The sequence below is a fragment of the Hydra vulgaris genome, chromosome 02, assembly GCF_038396675.1.
Source record: "Hydra vulgaris chromosome 02, alternate assembly HydraT2T_AEP".
Classification (NCBI taxonomy): domain Eukaryota; kingdom Metazoa; phylum Cnidaria; class Hydrozoa; order Anthoathecata; family Hydridae; genus Hydra; species Hydra vulgaris.
In genome coordinates, this window is record NC_088921.1 from 26873198 (window position 1) to 26897500 (window position 24303).

At 26.9% G+C, this 24303-nt stretch overlaps 1 protein-coding gene across 1 annotated transcript in view; it reads right to left on the reverse strand.

The window, feature by feature from the left end:
• LOC136076849 (disintegrin and metalloproteinase domain-containing protein 15-like) overlaps positions 1 to 24303 on the reverse strand; it is a 91365-nt gene that overhangs the window by 30834 nt on the left and 36228 nt on the right. The window contains exons 10-12 of the mRNA XM_065790456.1: positions 16487 to 16567; positions 7130 to 7183; positions 6793 to 6955 (exon numbers count right to left, since the gene is read on the reverse strand). Coding sequence (XP_065646528.1) covers positions 6793 to 6955; positions 7130 to 7183; positions 16487 to 16567 — 298 coding nt within the window. The remainder of the gene's footprint in view (positions 1 to 6792; positions 6956 to 7129; positions 7184 to 16486; positions 16568 to 24303) is intronic.

Consider the following 24303-nt stretch of genomic DNA (forward strand, 5'->3'; position numbering starts at 1 on the left):
CATTCACTTTCGTGATGTCAAATAATGCATTGAGAACATCATATTTTCCACGCTTGACACATTCATCATAGACCTTCAGCACCTTCATAAGCTTTGCTCTTATCACTTGATCAGACACACGTGGAAAATTCAGTTTATTGTCCCACAATTTTGTAATTTCCTTAGAAATTTGGTCTATTCGTTCTTTTCTTCCTTTAACATATGCTCCGAGAAACTGGTATCTTCCTACGATCTGCAATTGAAGTGGTATTCTGGATTTTTCATCGAGTGAATGTTCTTCTACAGCCACGCTTCCTCTTCTTCTGTGTGACTCTTGAAATCTCACCAAATTTTTAGTCCAAGTCTTCTTGTTCTTTGTTACTGTGGTATGACTTTTCTTGTGAGACATCATATAATATTGTTACGACTTTACGGATAGCTGAGCGTAAATATCCGTTTAATAAAGTCGTTTAATTAATAAAATACTTTAACTGTATAGTAATCCAATTATAGTTCGATAATCCAGTCAATGTTGATAACAGTTCGATAATCCAGTCCGTATCCTAACGATAATGCTACAACTACTTATACTTCATACACTTACAGCATCTTTAGTTCGCTACAGTAGTTCCTTATTAGCTCAGTTACACGCAGAGTACTTCATAGAACTATTCACATTATCAACACTGAGCTCTGACAGCAGCTTGCTTATATAATTATTTAGAGCTTCCAGAATGTTCTACTAAGTTCTATAATCTTCTACAGTCTGTTACAGTCGTCTATATCACCGTGGTAACACAATGACGTCATCACATAACAATTCCAAGTATTTGCCGGCACACGGCCGTTTCGTTGCCATGGTAACGTGTGGTGTTATATTTATAAATTCATAACAAAATAATGAAATAAATAGAACTAAGCTGAGAATTAAGCTTAAGATTAAAACATCGGTCAAAAATGAATGTATAAAAATGGTAAATCAAATTTTTATTTTGGGGGTGACCTTTTTTGTTGCAGAAAGCTATTTGGGCCTTTTTTCATGATTTTAGGTAAAAGTTCATCGATTTATGATACAGGAAACATTTTATTTGAAAAAAAATTAAAAAGTCATATCCCTAATACATACATCTCATACAGGTCTATGAGATTATACCATGGTCCAAAATACTTAGAGAAGAACAAGGAGAACTAAAATAAACTAGGATCAGAAACTTGAGCTAGAAAGAAATCAGAATATTTGAAAGAGAAGGTAAGGGATTAAGGTTGTCTGGGAAACAAGTCATTTTGTTAACTATATAAATAAGAGATTAGGAAATACAAAAGTCCAGTTGATCAGTGTAATAAGTATTAATATCACCAATAAAGCAAAATTTGCTTATGGATTAAAGTAAAGGGCTCTGTCAATTTGATTTGAAGTAACATTGAGTAGGGTGCAATCTTGAGAAGAAGATATAAAAAGAGGAAGGTGATTAGATACTGAGGTATTAAATTTTAACTATTAATAAATGAATCTTTGCAAATCAAAGGATAGTAGTTATCAACACGGAGATAGATAAGTGCCATTCTAAAAAAAGATGGTGTTTATCTTATAGATAAAGAGTAAACCAATAGTCTTTAGAAAGATAAAATTGACAAATAAAAATATGGCAATTATAACAAAAAATAAAATAATATAAAAGTGTTTGTTTGAATCTAGAAGCCAACTGCTTCTATGCTGAACTTGATTCATTTAAAGACACTTTGTGCTAGGAGTAAATCTTCTGTTATTTTTAAAAAAATTTAATCAAAATTTTGATTTATATAGTCTTTCACATGACAAGATGTTTTTGACGTTTTAAAAGATGAAAAAATATTTTTTTAAATTTTTAATTGAATTTTGATTAAGATTAAGCCAAGTCTAAAACACAAAAAAAAAAGAAAAAGTATTTTTGATGTCAAAAGTGAAAGCTTATAAAACCAAAATAGTCATGGACTAGCTGACTTGGCATGGAATGACCCACGAGGCTGTCCATTAAATACGCTAACAATTTTAGGTTATTTTTACTTCACTTTAATAAACCAAAAGTAGGCAACCTTTTAAGACAGAGGAGCCAAACGTTACAATTTACAAAAACTTTTAGTTTTTAAAGAGCTTATAACATCTTTATTTCAATATTGTATTAATATTTGTACATGGAGATAAATAGCCACATCTTGACATCGAAAGAACCACACAAAGGCTATTGTGCTGCAGGTTACAGACCCCTGGTATAAACATTTAAGTAATAAAATGTAGATCATGTACTTGCATAAATCTTTTTTGTTTGCGCAGCAGACTAACCAACAACAATTTTGAAAAGTTAATAGTGATATGAGTAAACATCTTGTGTGCGCTTATTTAATTCTGTATGTGTGGGAGCTTTTTTAAACACAACACAGTTTTTAAAAATAAAAAATGTAAATAGTTTTATTAAAATACTGAAGGTTGAGTGAGTGTCTAACACAGGACTGCAAACACTTTCTTAATTTTTTTTCAGTAATTAAACTTATTTAAAATAGAATAAATATTGGCGCCAACTTACCTTGACCTACTTGCCTCCTTTCTTCATTTGTCAACAATTGTCAAAAAAATTTAGACTCACCCCCCCCTCTCTCTTCTATTTTGTTGACGTAATTAATGGAATAAAAATTAAAAAAATTTTTGGAGTTAAAGAGTTGAGTTGCAACCAAAAAAGAGTTGCAACCAAAAAAGTAGCCTCCTATTGTAGTTGCCTTCTTGGCCTAGGGATGGTGAACAAATTAAAAATATATATAAATATATATTAAAGAATAATTATTTTCCAGTGTCATAAGTCATTGATTAATCCTTTGCTTAATAGTAATGAAAATAGATTTTATTCTGATTTTTTTTCAAAAAAGGTCACTCACAACACGATATTATTAAAAAGGTTTATATGTAGTATTTTCAGGCAGTAGCAGTATGTTTTCTAAAGCCTAGAATTTTCTTGAACCTTATGGAGTTTTCTAGAATTTTATAGACTATCCTGGATGTTTTTAAAAACCTCTGAATCTTTTAGAATTTTTTGGAATCTTCTAAACAGTTAAACATAAATTTGTATTTGCAAAATGGCAGTCAAATATTAGTGAAGTACAATTGCACTAATGTTTATCATAGAAAAAGAAGAACAGTGCTACTAGAAAAACAACCATACAAAGCAAGACAAAAACGCATAAAGCAAATTGAGAAAGAAGTAACAAGTTTATGGCAGAAGAAATTAAATTTTCAAAATTTATCAGTTCAAGTTGTACAGGAAAAACTAGATTAAATGCTGAAGATGTATAATAAATGTATAACAAATGATGCTGAAGATGTATAATAAATGATGCCGAAGATGTACGATAAATGTGCATACCAAAGAAAGTACAATCCATTGAATAAAGTTTTTAATACTACAAAAACGAGAGTGAATGGCTCTCCATTGAGGACAAAAGATTGTATCATTAAAAAATTGAAAGGAGAAAAACAAGTCAGTTATACAACTGGGAAGGCTACTAGTTCAAAAACTACCCATGCATCCAAAAGAAAAAAATATGTCCTTAAAGCCTAATTCAACAACAGTAACAGCAACAGCAAAAACATCATCTTCAGAATTCAAGTCTGAGGCAAAATAACAAAAGTCAGAAGATTCAGAAAAACAGTCCACAAGTACCAGTAAGTAGTACAGCAAAACCAAAACTGCAGCCAAATTAGTACCAACTTCAAAGTCATCAATCAGCAAAGCAGCAACCATTTGATAAAAAAATGGAATCGACATTCAGTCACCTTCACAGCTTGGTATTTTATAAACTTATAAAGGAAAGAAAAGAAAACATTTCATTAAGAAAGCTGGTCACTTCACTTTTATAATAGCCGTATTAGTCACCAAGAATATCAACTTTTAGTATTAAAGAATAAACAAAGAGAAGTTAGGCAACAGATCTAACAAATGAAAAATAGATACTATTGCAAGCACTAGATCTGGTAGATTTAGTGCTAAAAATAGATACAGTAGACTTTGTACAAAAAAGTAAATTCTGTTGCAAGCATATAGATATTGACAAGCACTAGATCTACTTTATGAAAAAGTAGATGCTGTTGTTAAAGGTTTAACAGCTAGCCATTGGTTTACTGACCAAATGACAATGCAGATGGTTTGCTTAAGCTAACTAGCAGCTTGCACTATTAAAAAAAAGCGTTAAATTCAGTGAAAAAGTTTTGGAAACAGGATCTATCAAGACTGGAAAATCTCAGAAGAAATCAGTGTGCCAAATAAGACAACAATTGTCTTCAAGATCTTTTGTACATTTTTCAATGTTGTAAAATAATTTAGAACATTCTAGAACAGTTTAGAACATTCAGGAACAATTTAGAACATACTGGAACTATTAAAAATATTCTAGAATAATGTAGAGTATTCTAGAACAATTAAGAACATTCTGAAACAATTAAGAATTTTTTAGAAAAATTTAGAATATTCTAGATTAATTAAGAACATTCTGGAACAATTAAGAATATTCTAGAACAATTTAGACTGTTATATAGCTGCTTATCTAATTTTATAGTTATTACAGAAGCAACACATGGCGACGTACAAGCCTAGCGATAGTAGCATTCAGAAGAACAAGGATGTCTGGTCCAATAATCTGGTAAAATTTGAAGACTCTCATAAAAGAAGAAAAATGGTCCTTTGAAAGAATATTCCCTGGAAGAAAAGCGCAGAATGCCTCTCCAAAAGCAAATTATCAGACACTATCATTTCCTTGGACCAAAAATCAAAGGAAGACAGGAGTGAATAGCTGAAATTTCCAAAGAAGTCACCAAATTGTGGAAGAATAAACTGAATTATATATATCTGATCAAGTTATACAAGCAAAGCTTATTAAATACTGAAATATTATGATGAATGTGTCAAGTGGGGAAGCTACGAACCCCTTGCTGAAATTTTTGATATTTCTAAAGTGGATTACATGGTTATCTTCTGAGGACAAGTGATTGTACCATCTCCAAGTAAAAAGCAAAGGAACAGTTAGATACTCTACAGGCCAAGTGGCCAGTAAAGAAACAATCCACCCCTCTAAAAGATAAACACTTTCTAATAGTTCATCCAACTCATCATCTTACTATCCTGGTTTTAGTGATTCTCTGAGGCTGACGACAGTGAATATGAAAACAATGATAAAGAAGAAGAAAATGAGACTACTCCTACACCAAGCAGAAAACATCATAAATTGCAAAATTGACAGCAAAATTGCAGTGACCTACTCAATTGACCTGCAAAATTGACACCAATTGGTGACCTAGACAAGATTATCAACAAACAAAGCGGCTAACATATGGAAGCGATTGGCTTGTGAAGGTATTGACATACCAACCCTATGTCAATCAGCTATTTACAAGTCAACAATGAAAGAGGCAATCAAGCTGAAAAAAAATATGAATAAAAAGTTGCATATGGAAAGTTGGTCCTTACACTTTGATGGCAAACACATTAACGGAATTAATAATCAAGTGGTCTTCCTTAAAAATAAAAGAAAAAAAAAACAAATTGAATGTACCCTGGGCTTGGTAGATGACAGGAAAAAACTATTGTTCAAGGAAATTGAACAAAAGTTTTTTAAAAATTCAAGCAATTTCTAAAGTCCTCTATGTATTTTACCTATGGAATTCAATACAGTGATTTTTGCAGATACAAACAGCATTAACACTGGAAAAAAGAATGGTGTTGTTGTAATATTGCAACGAATGTTCACAGAGAAACGCATCAACAAACCTCAGTTTATCAGTTGTCAACACCATTTATTAGATAGAATCCTCTGTGATGGATGAAGAACTTGGAAGTAAAACACAATCGCTGAACATCGAATATCCATTTGCATTTCAATTGTTGAAGGAGTACAAACAACTGAAAACACAGTTTGATAACAGAATAGAAGTAATTCTCGAAATATTGGGCTGGTGAGATGATATGAAATTTTTATTTCATCTCACTTGAGTGACATTTTTTATTGAACACGTTTCAGCTTACCGAACATCAGCAATGCGAGGTGGAATTCCAGAGCTATACAAGCGCAACTGGCCTTCATTTTCATTGAATAATGTCAATTTATATCGTATGGCTGGGCAAATCATTGGTTTACAGATCAACTGTTCAACAAAAATGACTTTAATAACTTGGTTGAAGTACTGAATCCATACATGAAGACTTTAAATACAAAAATATAACATTCTAGATACATTTGAATACATAGTAATACTTATGTCAAAATCAATTTTTCAATGGCGGTTCAACTTTTTTCAAAAGAAATGCAAATAATAGTTCAATCTGTACTTTTTAGGTAAAAGTTCATTAAACTACAGTACAGGAGTATGGGGTTGAAAAAAAGTCATAATCCTAGTGGGCATTTATCACAGTACTAACGTACTCAATATTTTTTTAAACTTTTTAAAAGTTCAAAAAAAGATTCAAATAGCTTATATATATATATATATATATATATATATATATATATATATATATATATATATATATATATATATGTATATAAGTATGTATATAAGTATGTATGTATGTATGTATGTATGTATGTATGTATGTATGTATGTATGTATGTATGTATGTATGTATGTATGTATGCATGTATGTATGTTTATTCATTTAACGCATCTAACAATTTATATTGACAAAAAAAAAAAAGAAAAAAAAAGAAACAACTTTATGGTAGTATAGTAATATACCACGATTGTTCGAATCAATTAAACATATTATTAAGTAAAATGTAAACAATTCTAACAACCTTCATCTGAACTGCAGCCAAAGAACTCAAGTTTTAGGCATAGACCTTCTTTATTCCATAGATTCGGTAACACCTTTAAGTATTGAGCAATTATAGGAGGAGAAAGTCTTGAAACTGAATTTGTAACTGAATTATAAGCGTCTTCACTAATTCCACGAAAAATCTTAAAACATAATTGGACTACATTTTTTTTTCATAAAAGGGTATATGAAATTTGTAAATACTCATAAAAAACTTAGTATTTTATTAACTCACTAAGTTTAGTTTAAGTTATATTCACGCTTTATTTAAATGAGATAAAAAATTATATTTAGTATATATGTCAATTGAAAAATACCTTCGCTGAGAAACCACAAGGAACAACAATTTGAACACTTTTATTATCTGGACACTAAAAATAAATAATTAGGATAATGAAGCTGAATATTTTAATGAAACTTTGAAAAATAAGTTTAACATCGATAAGTACAAAAAATTCTTTTTGTAATTATCATGTCTATATATATATATATATATATATATATATATATATATATATATATATATATATATATATATATATATATATATATATATATATATATATTATATATATATATATATATATATATATATATATATATATATATATATATATATATATATATATATATATATGTATATGTATATATATATATATATATATATATATATATATATATGTATATATATATATATATATTGAATAAAAAATCTGAACTAATTTCTAAATGCAGACATGAAAATAAGTTCCTTTTAAAAATTATAAAAACAAATGATCAGTCAAAAATTTATCCTAATTCTAAAGAACTTTTTTCATGATTTTTAATTATCTAATGTAGTTGATGCAACTTCCTGGTTGAAAAACACTACAGCTATTAAATAATTAATTATAACAATTCCCAACTTCCTGTGAAATAATTTTTCTATAACTTGAATTTTTTTATGTTTAGACATTCTTCCTGATGAACCTACTGATGGTGAAACAATATGTTGAAGATAAAAGATAGATAAGTGTTTTTACTAATTTATTATTGCTCTGTTCTTAAAGAACATTGAGCACTCTATTTGTAGAATACACTGACATATCTTATATATATATATATATATATATATATATATATATATATATATATATATATATATATATATATATATATATATATATATATATATATATATATAATATACATTTATTTATAGAGTTTTTATTATATTACTTTATTTTATTACATTATATTTTATTATATTTTATCTACAAAGTATTTTGTTAGATTTAATACAGCTCTTTGTCAGATTTTTTAGCAACTATTAATTAAGGGTTTACCAACTATTAAGGTTAAAGCAACTATTTTCATAATGAAAATTGTTGCTTATTAAGCTCAAACCATCAGTTGAAAAACCATAATGTTTTAGCTTGAAAATCAGTAATTTGGAATCCACTAAGTCAAAAGCTTTTCTGAAATCTATACATATTAATTATGCATAGAGTTTTTTAGAGTTAATTGGCTTAACTTTAGAGATCATTAGATAAAATAAATTTACTGATTTTTTTTGAGTTCATTTTTTTCTAGATTTAAAAGACTGAGAGGTCTGTTTAAAAAATTGTTTAATGATCTTTTAAAGTGATAAAGCAGTCGGATAGTAACAAATTTTAATTATGCTAAAAATCTCATGACTTTTTTATATACAAGGCTATTTATTTGAGACTCTGATTTAAAAAAAAAAAACTCTAATAGAGTTGGTGAGCAGCATATTATATTGGTCTTAAGATAATTGATAAATTTGCTGTTTTATTGGCTTGTGCAAATGTTTTTTATATCTTTCATATCCTTCTGACATTGTTAGTTAGTTTTTACTAAAAAGTGCTTTTTAAGTTTATAGATTTGATAAACTTCAGTGAATCATTTTCAAATGCCATCTTTAACTTGCTAAGAAAATTTCTTTGTTTTGATGCCGTAGGTTGAAGGAATAAAATCTTTGATAATGCTTTGTAGATTACTATGGTTAAATTAAAAAATATATCATATTTATTATTATTATTATTATTTATTGTTGGAACAATAAATAAATAAATCATATTTATTATTATTATTTATTAAAGGAATTGGTTTAACAATTTAATTGGAATGGTTTGAATTTACATTAATATGCATTAATTTGTCAATAGGCTTTATGTAAGGTTAATATAAATTGTTTAAAGCGGGTGTTTTTTTTATATAGAGAGTCTGATTTATTATAAAACTGTCACTGTCATATTGACCTAAATGATTAATTTGTATTATTATAGATAAGAAATTTAAAAAAATTTAAGCTTAAAAACTTGGAAATTTTGTAAATATCATTGAAATAAGACACTTTTATTATTGATACTCAATTTACACTACAATCATTTTTGTGTAGTATCATCCAAAATCATGCTGTTTGTTAATTTTATGAAGTTACTATAGTGATGTTTTCTGTTGACAAACAACTTGGCTTACCATCACACCAATGTCTATTGTTAAAAATATTAATTGGGTAGATTCATTACCAAAACTGACAACATATAATCATTTACTAAAAGCCAAAAATTTAGTTTTTATATATAAAAAAAAATGTTTATCATATTGCGATTTTTATTTTTTGTGTTGCTATTTCATAATAAGTTTATAATCGAAAGTTGCAATAAATATTTAAATTTTCACATAAGAAAAATACTTAACAAAAGAAGTTTCTTATTTGTTATCTGTTTAGTCACATTTTTGAGTTTTCAAATAAATAAAAAGAATACATCTATATATTAATACAGTAATGAATAGTGCGCATAGTTACGCCTAATGTTTCGCCTATTGTTCGTGTTGTTAACGACGGTTCTGTATTCTGTAAAATACACCATTTCTTAGTTAATAAGTAGTTTCTAGAATTTTGAATGCGCGGTTATATATTCCATGCAGTCTTTCGCAAGCAAGCAAGCAAGCAAATTAGAGCTGATATATTGTTATTTTCGAAAAGAGTTGATGTTGTTCATTGTTTAAAACAAAAATTTAAATAATCGTTTGTTTGTTGTTGGTTGTTTTTATTATTCTAATTTTTATAGCCTGTTTTAATTTTTTAGAAGAAGTTAGAAATAAAATGTCTGGTAAAATAGTTTTTTTAGTACAATCTAAACATGAATGCTGTAATTTATCTAATCTTCTAAATATGAATACTGTAATTCAATAGTGTTTGTGTCGTTTCACTTTCTTTTTTAATAAAGAACTTTCTAGGCTTTTCTAAAAGCGTTTCTTTACTCCACGCGGTCTTTCAAGCAAGGTCTTCCAGCCAAATAGAGCTGATAAATTTTTAGTTTCAAGTGGAGTTGATGTTGTTCATTGTTTAAAAACTAAAATTTGTTTGTTGTTCGTTGTTTTTATTTTTCTGTTTTTTTTTTAAGAAGAAGTTAAAACTAAAATGACTGGTAAAAAAATTTTTATTAGTACAATGTTTCTTTTTTAGTAAAGTGTTTCAGTTTTGTCTTCAGTCTTTTTAGATCAGTTTAAGCAAGTATTGTTTCATATTTTTAGATCAGTTAGAAGGAGCTGAAGGCCTTTTTAGTAAGTATATAGTGTATAGTAGTTTATTTATAGTTTATATTAGTAACATAGTTATATTAGTTTATTTATAGTTTATATTAGTTTATACAGTATATAGTAGTTTATTTATCGTTTATATTAGTAAGTTTATTTATAGATTATAGATAAGGATTAATGAGAATACAAATTTTTTTTTAGACAGGCTAGCTGACAGTGACTTAAGTAAGTTTTATGATTTAGATTTTATTTGAGTACAAATGTAGCATTAGCAATTTTATTGTATATAATTTTATCTCAATTTTTATTTTTAGACAGACAGGTAGAACTCAGTAAGGACTTAGATTTTTTAGATTTAAAAACTTCTTTTGAATATTCTTTTAAAGCATTGAATATGTTTTAAATATTTTAATAAATTTTGTCATTTAGGTGTGGTAGCATCATCAGTTGGTGCAAGTGGTAGTAATGTCTTTTATTTTATTTTACAGCAAATAGTAATGTTTTTAATTTATTTTAAAAAGAATCAATAAATACTGTTTATTTAAACATAATCATTAGGATAAAATAGATAAGATAGATAAAATAGCTTTTTTATTTAATATTTTTTTATTTAGTTTTAACTTCAGTTGCACTAGCCACAACAAGTAACTTAGTACATTTATTTTAATATACTTGATTTACATTTGTTACTTAACTTTTCAAGCAATAAATATTGTTTATTTTAACATTATCGTCAAGATTGTATAAATAAACTTTTTATTTGATAATTTATTTTAGTTGCTTCTGGATCAACTTTAAATAATGGTAACTCATTAATTCATATTTTATTATAGATAAATGTAGATAAAAAAATGTAAGATGGAAATTTTTGTAGATTTAAAAGCAGTAAGCTTTTTTCTAAAGGTTCTTTCTATTTTTGGATTAAATTCACTATCACTACATATGTTCTATGTTTATATAATGTACTTTAATAATTTTTGTCATTTGAAAAAAAATATATCAATGTTAAATTACACCAGGTTGTCGGAAATAGTTATAGTTTAATGATAATGTTGTAGACTGTTAGAGCAGATTATAGATCTTTGATCTATTTAATCAATTTAATAACCTACTACCAAAGGGAAAATTTACTATCAGTTGTTTGTTTGATTTTCTGTTTAGTTGACAACAATGAAGAGAGAGGTAGTATGTTTAAAAGGATTTTTATTTTTTTAAAAAGTAACTAAAATGTTTTTTAAAATATTGTTGTTGACTTAAAAGTAAAACAGTAGGTGTTTATATTTTTATACAATAAGCCCAAGAACTTATAGTTCTTGGGCTTAACTAAGGTAATACTTAAAATTATATTGTCAATAATAGAGAAGAAATTTAAAATTCTCAGTAAGACAGCTTCTTATTATTTTACCTCAAGTTAGTTTAATTAAAATTTATTTTCTTTAGTTGATCAAGAGAGAGCTAATAAAGGTATTAGTTACATTAGTTTAGTGAATTTATTTTTAAAAAGTTAAGTAGATATTTTAACGTCTATACATTTAAGTGCATTTATTGTTTAGACACAGAATTGAAGACTGAAATAAGTCAGTGTTTTTGCTATTAAAATAATTGTTAATAGGAATTTGTTTATTTGTACTGTAACTGGAATTTTAAAACTTCAAGTACTAAAGCTTTATTTTCTTTTTTCTTTTAGGAGAGTTGGAAAAAAAACTAAGTATAAATTATGTGATTAGTATAGTTAAATAAAGCATTTATATCTGTACACTCAGTAGCCCAAGTCAGTTGTCACATTTTAAAAATTGTCCAGGAGAGAGTAAATAGTAAAATAATTAGTCTTTATTGGCTTTTTTATTCTTGATGGTTAAATTTATGTTTTATTTAATTTGTCTTGAGGCACATGAAATATAATTTTAATAAAATTAAAAAGTTAAATAAAAAAAGTGAAAAGTCATTTCTGAACTACAGACATTTTTCCTTTGAACATTGTGGGGACACCAGACCCTTTATATTGACCAAACTTTGTTTCACATTGTTGCAGGAAAACAGTCTTTATACCTATGTAGATACTGAAAAAATTTAAAAGGTCTCATACATAACTCATTTTCACAAAAAACTGGATAACCGACCTTTGTCTTCTGAGGTACAGATATTAAAATTTAAAGTTTTTTTTAGTTTTAGTTTAGTTTATAGTTAATTTTAGTTTAGTTTTAATTAGTTTTAGCTTCAGTTATCTTTTATCTTACTTTATACAACTTCATGTAAGAAATGAGGGGAATAGGTAAAAAAAATTATAGTTAAATATTTATTTGTATGTAAATATAATTTTATCAATTATTCTAAGGTATATTTTTTGTCTTTAGTGTCTGGTAGAAGCATAACTGGTAGGGCTGTGTTTTAAATTTTATATATTTTTTACGGAGAAATATGTGCAATAGGTGAAAGAATTATTTAATATAAATATGACATTTTTAAACTGTTTGCATTTTACTCATATTTTTATTAAAATTAAATTTCTCACAAGTTTAACTTTTTTTAATTTACTTTTTTTTAATTTTCTTATTAGCATCCTCTTCATCCTGTGAAAATGGTGAGGTTATGCTTTATATTTTGATTAAAAAAAATTGTGAATATTTTAAAATTTTATCATATCCTTCTATTTGTTATTTTAATGTCATTAACATTTGAGGAATACAAAAGATATCGTTCCCAACAACCAGGGCCTCTCTCGGAGAGGTCCTTCAATAAGTGGCAAAGTAATGGCGGTATGGATGAGCCATCCTTCAAATGGAGGGCTCATCCATACCGGGGTGTTGGGAGACACCGAAGAAAAAACAGCAACCAAAAGGTTGTAAATGTCTTCTATCAGTGAAGATATTTATAACTTTTTTTTTGGCCGTTTTTTCTTCGGTGACTTTTTTTTAATTTTGTATTTTTTTTTTTAATTTGTAATTTATACTATTCTTTGTATTTGGTTTGTTTTTGTCTTTTTTAATTGAAATTTTATTTGTCTTTCACCAATTAAACTTAAATATAGTAAAATTGATTCACTACCCAATCATCATAATAGGATGCTACATTCTATTTGTTAAAATAAATTAATTGGTAGTTTAATTTATTGAAAACAATTAAAATTTTAAAATTTACTATAAGCCAAGACTATTTAGCTATATAAATGCAATTTATTTATATCTATTTGATTTTTTATCTTTAATGTTTTTTAGTTTGGCTCCCTGAAACATTGTTTTTTTCTTTTTAATTAAAATATTTTAAATCTATTGTAATGTCTTTTAAATATAACTAAAGTTTACTAAAAACCAACGTGAAATAACGTCATAAAACAACACCGACAAGTTGCATCATGACAGCAGTTTAAGTATGACAACAGGCTACCGAAAAGCAGGTAAATTGAATTCCAGTTGTTTTTTTTTGTTTTGTTTTGTTTTTCTTTTATGTCTACTTATCTGTTACAATTTTTATTTTAGGTTTGTCATATGACGCATTAATGCAATATGATCAAAGTTTACATATTTTTTACAATTTGTAATACACATTAGGGTAGAGCGATTTTGAAAATTTTTGAAATTTGATTTGCCTGAGCAGCAAATCAATATCTTTTGGTGAAAAAAGAACCTTACTCTTTTTTTTTTAGTTTAAATGAGTTCTTAAGGTTCCTCTTTGGATTCTAAATTTTTGATGGGTCCTAATATTGTTTAAATTTTTTTTTTTCTAAACTATATCAACTTGATACTTAAAAGAAGCAAAATAATATACTGATTTTGAAAATAATATTTGTTTTTATTAAAAAATTAAAATTAAAAAAATAGAGTTGTTATTTTCATCAAAAACCCCCGTCCTCATCAAAACGGGGGTTTTAAGGTATATTTTTGCAAGTATTTTTCTCACTAAAAATTTTTTCTAATAAAATTATTATTTATGAAACAAGCATTTTTTTCTGCTTTTTTTGAGTCCAAGGTTGATATGGTTTAGAAAAAAAAAATTCAAAAATATTAGGACCTGTCAAGAATTTAAATTCCAAAGTGGACCCTCATGATCTCATCAAAATCGAAAAATATTTTTTTACTTTTATCTTATAATTAATAGACATTGATTCGTGTCTCAGTAATATTGGTTTTTAAACTCTTTTTTTTTTGCTATGAAAATCGCTTCACCCTAATACACATGTTTGATTGTAAATCGACTTTTTTTTGTTTGAAACGTATTTGTACTCAATTGCTTAGTTATTTATAATAAATTTATTTAGTTGTGTGCATTTATCGTTTAAAGACAATTTCCTTTTTTAAAGAAACATGTATCAAGGGGATGCCAAAAAATTAATAACTCATAAATAAATTACGTTCACTTCATAGTAATCTTATTAATTAAAGTTCATGTTATAAAAAATATAACAAGAATTTAGCTTTAATCTTTCGTCAATTTAAGGCATGATGAAGTGTTATTATTTTGTGTCAGTAACTAAAAACGTATTGTGTTGAACTTAGTAATGTCTAGGAAAATGGTTTGGCCATACACTGATATGACCTATGTCAGTTGTAAATTATTCAACGTTAAATAATTGGTAAATTAATTTATTTTAATTTTACAGATGGTTTAATTTTTTAATTTGAAGGCGTTTTTTTTACAGGGTATTAGTTAAGGTTTCGCAACTTTAAATTGTGGAAAACAGTCACTATAAATTAAGTAACAGACCGACCGTAACCCGTATTACGGGTTGCTTTCTGCTAGTAATACATTAATATGTAAAAAATGTTTTCTTATATTTTGAATTCCTTCTCTTATAACTGATTTTTGAAAGTTCCAACATAGCAGAGTTTAAGAAATGTTCTGAAAGTTGATCAACTTTTAAAAGCAAATACAAAGTTTTGATAAACTTCATACTATTATAATTCATATGACTGTATAATAATGGAACAATGATATAATTCAAATTGCTATCATAATTATTTTTAATACCTTTTTATGTTAAAAGATTTTGTAAAGAATTTTTAACCAAAAAACTTTTATCGAAATAGTCTTCTTTGTTAATAAAAAAAAAAAATTAATATTTTTACACAATAAAAACTTTTATGTAAAAAATATAAAGTAATTAAGCATTGTTTTAAAGTATAGTAAATTAATGTTAACCAAAAGCCAAGAATTAAAAATCAAATAAATTTTTTGCCAATTACTAAAATTTATTGAAGTAAAAAGACCAAATTAGGAACATGTTTAGAAACAGCCCGGTGTAGAACAGAATAATTTGACCTGTATCATACAAGTCCTGACAGCTAGTTTACTATTAATTTTACACATTTAAACAGGAAATGCAATAAATGCAACTATAACAAATTAACTCCTTTGCCTTTGACTAAGATTTAAAATAATATTGTCAAGAAAACTAGCACATTTTTATATTATTCAGATAAAAATGGAAGAAGAAAGAATGTAAGCAATTAAAACCAAAAAGAAAAAAAAAACACTAGCCAATTAGGAGCTAGATGTAGATGAAAAAAAAATTCGTCTGAATGACAAGTCTCATAAGAAGTAATATTGAGAATTGTAATGCATCAGATTTGATTGTTTCTTGCACATAAGTTAAATTGAGCAGGATCTATCATAATAATAAGTGGAGACACAGCCCTATTACAATGATTTGTATGTTCACAATACAAGAGTCCAACTATGTTATGTGTACCTTTAAATATTTTCAAAACCAGAATTGGCACTCAAAAAAAATAATTTTTAAACAACGGGTATCTCTGTATATATATATATATATATATATATATATATATATATATATATATATATATATATATATACACATATATATATACATATATATATACATATATATATACATATATATAAATATATATATATATATATATATATATATATATATATATATATATATATATATATATATATATATCACTTCTATTTCCATTGAAATGTTTATATGAAGTTAGTTTTTTCAAGTTTATACTAGAGTTTACTATATACGAAAATGAAAGAAATATATGTTGTAAATTTAATAAGAGCTTATTACTGTATAGCTATATAAACATTATTATTATTACACATTATAACATAATAAAAAAATAAAAAAATAAAAGTATATAAAAATATACAGTTGCTTTGTCTCCTTCACAATATTCTGGTAAGTCGCATTCTCCATTAGCCTCCCTACATAAAGTACCTTGCTTCTTGAACTAAAAACAAAAAGCATTAAAGTTAGGGCAAAATTAATATTAAAAGCCTAATTACGAAATTAAAGCAACAAAGGTACAATAAAAAACAAATACTAGTGTTAAACAGTAGTGTAAACTTTCAAAACAGAACCAACTTCATCTGGTGCTATTATTTAGAACATAAGAACATAAAAAGTTTTAATAAAGAGCAAAGTATTAAAAGATGATGAAATGTTAAAATAAAATGATTCCTAATGGAACTGAAGACAAGTTTAAAAATGAAGTATATAAAACATGGAAAGCTATTAACAACTAAATGATCATCAGATATTGATGGTCACACTATATAAAGGTTAAAAAAGATTTTTTTTCACAGACACTGCTACTAAAAAAGAGGTACAAATAATGCTACCATTAAAAACTTCAATAACAAGAAAAAATATTCAAGAGAGAAAAACGCTACTGTTTAAAAAACCATTAGTTAAAACATTTAGCTTTGAAATTGAAAATACGTATATAATCAAAAATTTAAGAAAATAATTTTTTATTGACTTGAGACCAAATGTTAAATCTTTTTGACAGATTTAATCCTGAAATCAGAAAACTGCAATTGTCTAGCTGTGCAAGTAAGTTATGTAGCCACAAATTGTTTTTACTAAACAATTTTCTTTTTCAACATCTTCACTTCCAACGAAACTGCAAATAACCACTGTTAGAGTTGGAAGTTACTGGAAAATAAAAAATTAAAGTTATAGAGCAAGACAACGATTAACAGATGACTTAAAATACTGCAAACTTTACGAATCAGAAAAACAAGATAAATGTAGCAATTTCTAATAGACTGATGTTCTAGAAAAAAATGTAGACGAATAAGTTTTTTTTGAGTACTTAGCAACAGTTACAGTAGAAGAACTTAATTGATTGACAAGTAACACAAGAACAAAGTTTAGTAGATGGTACAGGAGACACTAACTCTTTAAAGCAATGCCCATTATAGTATTTATAAAAAAGAGAAAGAGAAATAGCATTACAGCAATGTTATAATGGTTAGAGGCTGCAAAAGCAGGTCCAACCATGTTTACAATGCATTTTTGTACATTGTTTAAAAGAGAAAGATCATCATTGGAAGATTCGCCCCAGATACAACAACAGTATTCCATACAAGAATGGAATTGGGATTTATAGAGACAAATAATAGAATCCTGAGTATAAAAATGGCAAGCAAAAATAAGAGATGCAACCTTAACAGATGCTAATTTTGCAATTGAATTGATTTATAGTTTCCAAGGTAGATCGAAAGTGAGAGTTAAACCTAGAAGATGGCTTCGTCTAACGCCAAAGCCAACTAATCTCAGGTCATGAAATCTTGTATTTTAGCACAAAATATAGGCTCTTGTGACTTCTGGAGAATCGTTAATAGTATCAATAATAAGGGCAAATCTGTAATTCCACCTCTCTTGTATGGTTCAGACTTTGTCACCTTACCTAAAGACAAAGCTGTACTGTTTGCTTAGAACTTTTCATCAATATGATCTCTTAATTCCACTAGTTGCGTTCCACCTGATTTAGCCGTCAAACAGGTTGATCCATTGGTTGAGGTTGATACAACTCCAGCTTTTATATCTAAATTGATTTCCTGTTTAGACTCTTCTACAGCTTGTGGCCCAGACAACATACCTGTTATAATCTTGCAAAAGTGTTCTACGGAGCTATTATCTAAACTTTTAAAACTATTCAACAAGTGCTTATCAGAGTCTTATAAGAACTCCTTATGTTACAAGACATAAAGAAGAGTGCTGTCCATAGAGGGTTACATTTATTCTGCAAAGAAGAATTCAATAATCTTGAAGTTGTTACCTGACACACCGTAAGTAGAGAGCTTATGAAAAAGATCAGTATGTCAACTTTATCAAAGACTTTAGAAATGTTAAGAGAAATTGCCTTTGACTCTTCACATCTATCTAACGAACAACAAAACCTATCAATTATTACTGTGAAAAACTTAGCAGCAGAAATCGAAGATCGATGATATGAAAGTAAGTTATTAGATTTAAGATGAGAGATTAAGTGTTTGTTAATTAAAGATTCAAAAACCTTGCTTATGATAGTAAGAATACTGATAAGATGGTAGTTAGTCTAGTCGAATCTCTTTCGATTTTTTGAAAAAAGAGATAACAAATGAAGTAAATGCTGAAATAAATATATGGTTATATATGGTTGGCTGTTTAACTGCTCATTAACGTTAAATGCTCTAAGTTAGGATGATATATTCGCTTACTGTATTATTTTTTTAAACTACTGCTGCAATATTAAATAAAATAAAGATAAATAATAGAACAGAACCAAGTTTTTAAGCCTATAGTTATAAAATATGTTATTGACCAAAATATTTAAGTCAACTTATTTATATATTGACTTCAAGCAACGCAAAACGAAACATTAAATTAGGTCTCTAAAGAAGCTAAGATCATTACTTTCTACCTTTTTAAAGCAAATAAATTCTTTTGATTAAAGCAAATAAATTCTTTTGATTAAACCTAATAATTTAAATGAAAAAGTTATACAAAGTCAAAGCAAAGTATATTCCGGAAATTTTTTGATGAATATTTTCTGCATTAGAAAAATATGACTCTGATGAAACAAATATTGGTTGGCATTGTTGGCATACATTACAAATAAATATTGGTTGACATGGTTGGCATACATTAACAACTCTTAGGCAGATCGATATATTCGCTTTACTTTTTTTTTCTCTAAATTTCTGTCGCATTATTAAAAAAAATCAAGATAAAAGGCTTTGATGAAAAATTTAAAAAATTTAAAAATTTAGGCCAAAAAATTTAAGACAACTTTTGCATATACCAACTTCGTTATGCTGCATGCATAAAAAGCTCAGACAATGCAAAAAAAAATGTTACGTTAGATACCATTACTTTCTACCATTTTCTGTAAAATATTGAAAACAAGTAAAAAATAAGTGGAAGGTGTAAATCAAACTTATCATGACCCATTTTACGGCTCCAGACTTTCTAGTATCTATAAAAAAAAACTTACCATATTGCTGTTGATTTTGAAGCCCCTGTCAACCAGATATTTAATGAGTCTGATATTATTTAATGAGTTTATAATTAATATTACTGAAGCTGGTCAAATTAGTCAGTAAACCTGAATAAGTTATTTTTGAAACAGTGAAGTATCCAAGTAATTATTTACAGAGTTAATCATTATTTCAACAAAGTTCAATTTGTGATCAACCTCTTCTTTATTAATGAATTTGAGGTTAGGATATTGTTTATTTATATATTCATGAAAATTGAGTGCATCATATATATATATATATATATGTATATATATATATATATATATATATATATATATATATATATATATATATATATATATCTCCCCTAAATACATATATATATATATATATCCTAAATATATATATATAAATTTATATATATATATACATATATATGTATATAGATCTATAGTTTGTTGTCTTTGGGAAGTACGGAAGGAAAAAAGTGATTCTCACCACAACACATACGTCACTTTTAATTACTTTTGACTTTCGTCCAACATTTGCGTGCTGGACGAAAGTAAAAACCATTAATTTAATAAATCGTTTTTTAAAAAAACCACAAAAACGCTAATTTAATTGACCAGAATGTTTTAAAAACATTCTGAATGTTTTTAAAAATATAAACAATGTTTTTATTTATATTTTTTTTAATAAAATGTTTTTATTTTTAATTTTTTTTAATAAAATGTATTTATTTTTATTTTTTTTTACTGTAAATTATGCGCGGAATGTTGCTACATCTACTATCTTATAGCCTGACTCACAAGGGAGTGCTGCTAAATCGACTGACAAATAGCCTGCCTCGCAAGGGAGCGCTGCTACATCGACTGACAAATAGCCTGACCCGCAAGGGAGTGCTGCTACATCTACTATCTTTTAGCCCGACCCGCAAGGGAGTGTTGCTACATCGACTGAGGGTTTGGTTGGGGCAGGCAGTCTCTCAATTAATAAAAAAAATAATTCCGGTCTTGCATTTTAATTTTTACTTTTTGTCAACAAAAAATGGAAAAAACTTTCGGACAACATCTGCGGGTTGTATATATATATATATATATATATATATATATATATATATATATATATATATATATATATATATATATATATATATATATATATATATATATATATATATATATATATATATTTATATATATATATATATATATATATATATATATATGTATATATATATATATATATACATATATATATTTATATATATATACAGATATATATATACATATATATATATATATATATATATATATTAAAACTTTATTTATTTATTTATTTTTTAGGTGCCCCAAAATGTCCTTACAGTCTTATCACAGAGCACCACGGAAGAGCATTTAATAGAAACATCAAGCTTCCTTCCTAACCAATGTTACAAAAGTTGCACAGAGATGGGATTTGAACCAAAAATGTTTCTGAGGCAGGTGCACTACCACAGCCTTACAGCTGCTCTATGCATGTATGCATGTATGTATGTATGAATGTATGTATGTATGTATATATGTATGTATGTATGTATGTATGTATGTATGTATATATGTATGTATGTATGTATGTATGTATGTATGTATGTATGTATGTATGTATGTATGTATGTATGTATGTATGTATGTATGTATGTATGTATGTATGTATGTATGTATGTATGTATTTATGTATGTATGTATGTATGTATGTATGTATGTATGTATGTATGTATGTATGTATGTATGTATGTATGTATGTATGTATGTATGTATGTATGCATGTATGTATGTAGGTATGTATGTGAGTATGCATGTCTGTATATATGTATATATGCAGAGCCGAATTTAATGGTCGGACATTGTCTAACTAAAACTATAGACTGTCCAATTCATTTACAAAGTAATAGAACATTTTGACCATTGGGAACTAAATTCTGCATAATAAAGCATGGACAAAAATGGATGCGATTGAATGCTATTGCAGATTACGCAATTGTTTTTTTTTGTTTACTACTTGACCACGACTGTTTTGATGTTTAAAACCTTTCAGAAATAAGCTGAAAAAAGAAACGTTAAAAATTGAAAAACTAAACAATAAGCGCAGCAATACATTTCAAAAAAGAAAATGAATTAGCTTTAAAATAAGACTAAAACAACTCGAAGTTAAAACTACTTTTTGTTACGTTTTTAATTGCATTTGAAAAAAATAATATTATAACTTAAAATTTAAAACGTTAAATTAAAGTTAACCAAAAAGCTTTTAGAAATTACTGCTATTGATTGTTTGATAAATGAACAAATTGCTTTTAAAAAATTGAAAAGTGAAACTAAATTATTGAAAAAAAAAAATAATAATAATAACAGGTGTTATCAGTTACAGCATAAAAATTTAAATCTATTTAAAAAAATATACAACATTAAATAAAAAGTATTTTATTAAAAAACAATGCACTGAAATATTTAAGTCAAACTTTGTCTGACCAAATTTTGAATTGAGCTTATAGAATAATTTAAAAGTGAAAAAGTGATAAAAAGTTGTTTAACGTGGTAATACAGTAATGAGAGAAAAAATTTATATATTCAACTTTTACATTTTTTTTTTTCTACAATGTTTAATACTCCATTAAACAGCTAAAAAAGTAATACAAAAAAATTAATAAAAAATAATTTTTAACACATTAATAAAATATGGGGTAAAGGGCGACAGAGATTTTTCAGCAACCGATATACTTTTTTATTTGAAATTTTAGCTGGTGATATATTACATGTGGCATTGTGTTGTGGACTAAAAGATTTAAATTAGGTCTAAAAAATAACAAAATATTTGCATTTATGTGAATTAAGGTAATTTGGGGGTAAATGATGGCACAAAATCTTTGAAAATTATTAAACCAAAAAAGCACTCAAGATTATTCTAGTGTATGTTGTAGATACTAATATAGTAAAAAGGTGTGCCAAATTTCAAGTAATTTTGATTATTAGTTTTGAAAATATTTCTGTCGCCAGCCCAAAAAACATGACTTTGAGAAAAACGCAATTAAAAAAAAAAAAGTAAAAAACGTTAGTTCAAAATTCTCCACTTTTATACGTCACACCTTCCAATGTTTTATTTTGATCTCAAAAACCTTTTCGTATTGCTCCTAATTTTTTTCTTCTAGATTTTACTTTAGGGGTACATTGCTTTTCTGCATTAGATATTCGTTTAGTGTCCTTATGCAATACATAATTTTGCGCATTTATACCAAATATCATTCCAAGTTCATTAAACAACTTGTTTAAAAATTGTTGACCATCATTAAAATATAGCACAGCTGATGCCACTCCAATACTTAGAGCAGTTCTTTCAATAAATATATCTTTTGGGCATCGCTTCCATATCAATTGATTTAATGACTCATTGGGATTCTACGTTTTACCGTGTAAACATTTTTCAAGAAGTTTATCGGAACCAAGGTCCATAAATATTGGTTTGATAGCATCACACAGAGAAGCAGGAATGCAAATATTTTCTTTATATGTCACTTTTCCAGTCAGTTTGTCAGCCTGGAATTTGTACCACGAATCTTTGGTGCGCAAACAATACTGATGGCGTGTTTCACCATCATAATTTTCAGAACAGTGAAAAAGTACAGCTGCAACACTCTTTTTCATTCCATATAAATTTCCAATGTTCTGCCTTATTGCCTTGCCATAATAGTTTTGCAATGTATTTATCACATTGTCTGTTAAGCGACCAGCTCCTCCTAACTTTTTGCCATCACATAAAATTTCTTTAGTATTTTTTTTTAAATTTCTTAAGTGAGTACCAACACGTTTTTGAATATGCCCAATGCACTCCGCTTTTTTAATTTCTGTAATATCTCTATGAGGCTTAACAGCAACAACACTATCATAGGAACTGCTTAAGATATACAACATTTCTAGGTGATCTCCATCACCTAGAAATGTTGTATATCTTAAATTGTTTTTTTTTTCGGAATGCAAAAAAATTTTTATTACACCACTAGAAGAAGCTGAATCAGTGTGACTGATTTGACACTTTTAATGATGTAAATAATGAAACTCAGTGTATTCAACAGGATGTGTGTATTTTTTTAACTCCCATATTGAACACAACTTACAAGTTTTAGTTTCAATTTCAAAGTCAATACATTTACCATTTTCTACAGCAACAGCTGTTACTACTCCATTGTTCGAAATATATCCACGTTTCTGCCATGATCCATCAAACCCACATGTAATATCTTTAGATGTTTCATTGATAGGTCGTAATTCATCAGCTTCATTTTTCATGCTTTTATCAACTAAACTTTGATACACATCCAACAGTATATGCAATGTATTATTATAACTGTTTTTATTAATTGGCGGTTGCATATTCATAATTCCACAAAAGTTTTCTATAGCTGACAGTCCTTTACCCATTTCACGAAATGCAACTATTACACAAGTGTTTATGTCAAACGGTTTATGCCTTAACACATTTATTTTTAACTAGATAATTTTGTTTTGCATTACAGTTCTTTTTTTCAATAAAAGTAGACGAAAAAAAAGCAGTTTCCCATTCACAACCCTTGCAACAAATTTTTAGTCTAATACTTAAGCCATATTTTTTTGAAGAATCAAACTGCAAGTTAACTAACTATTCACATTCTGGACATTTGAGAAACATTATTGCATTTTTCATTAAA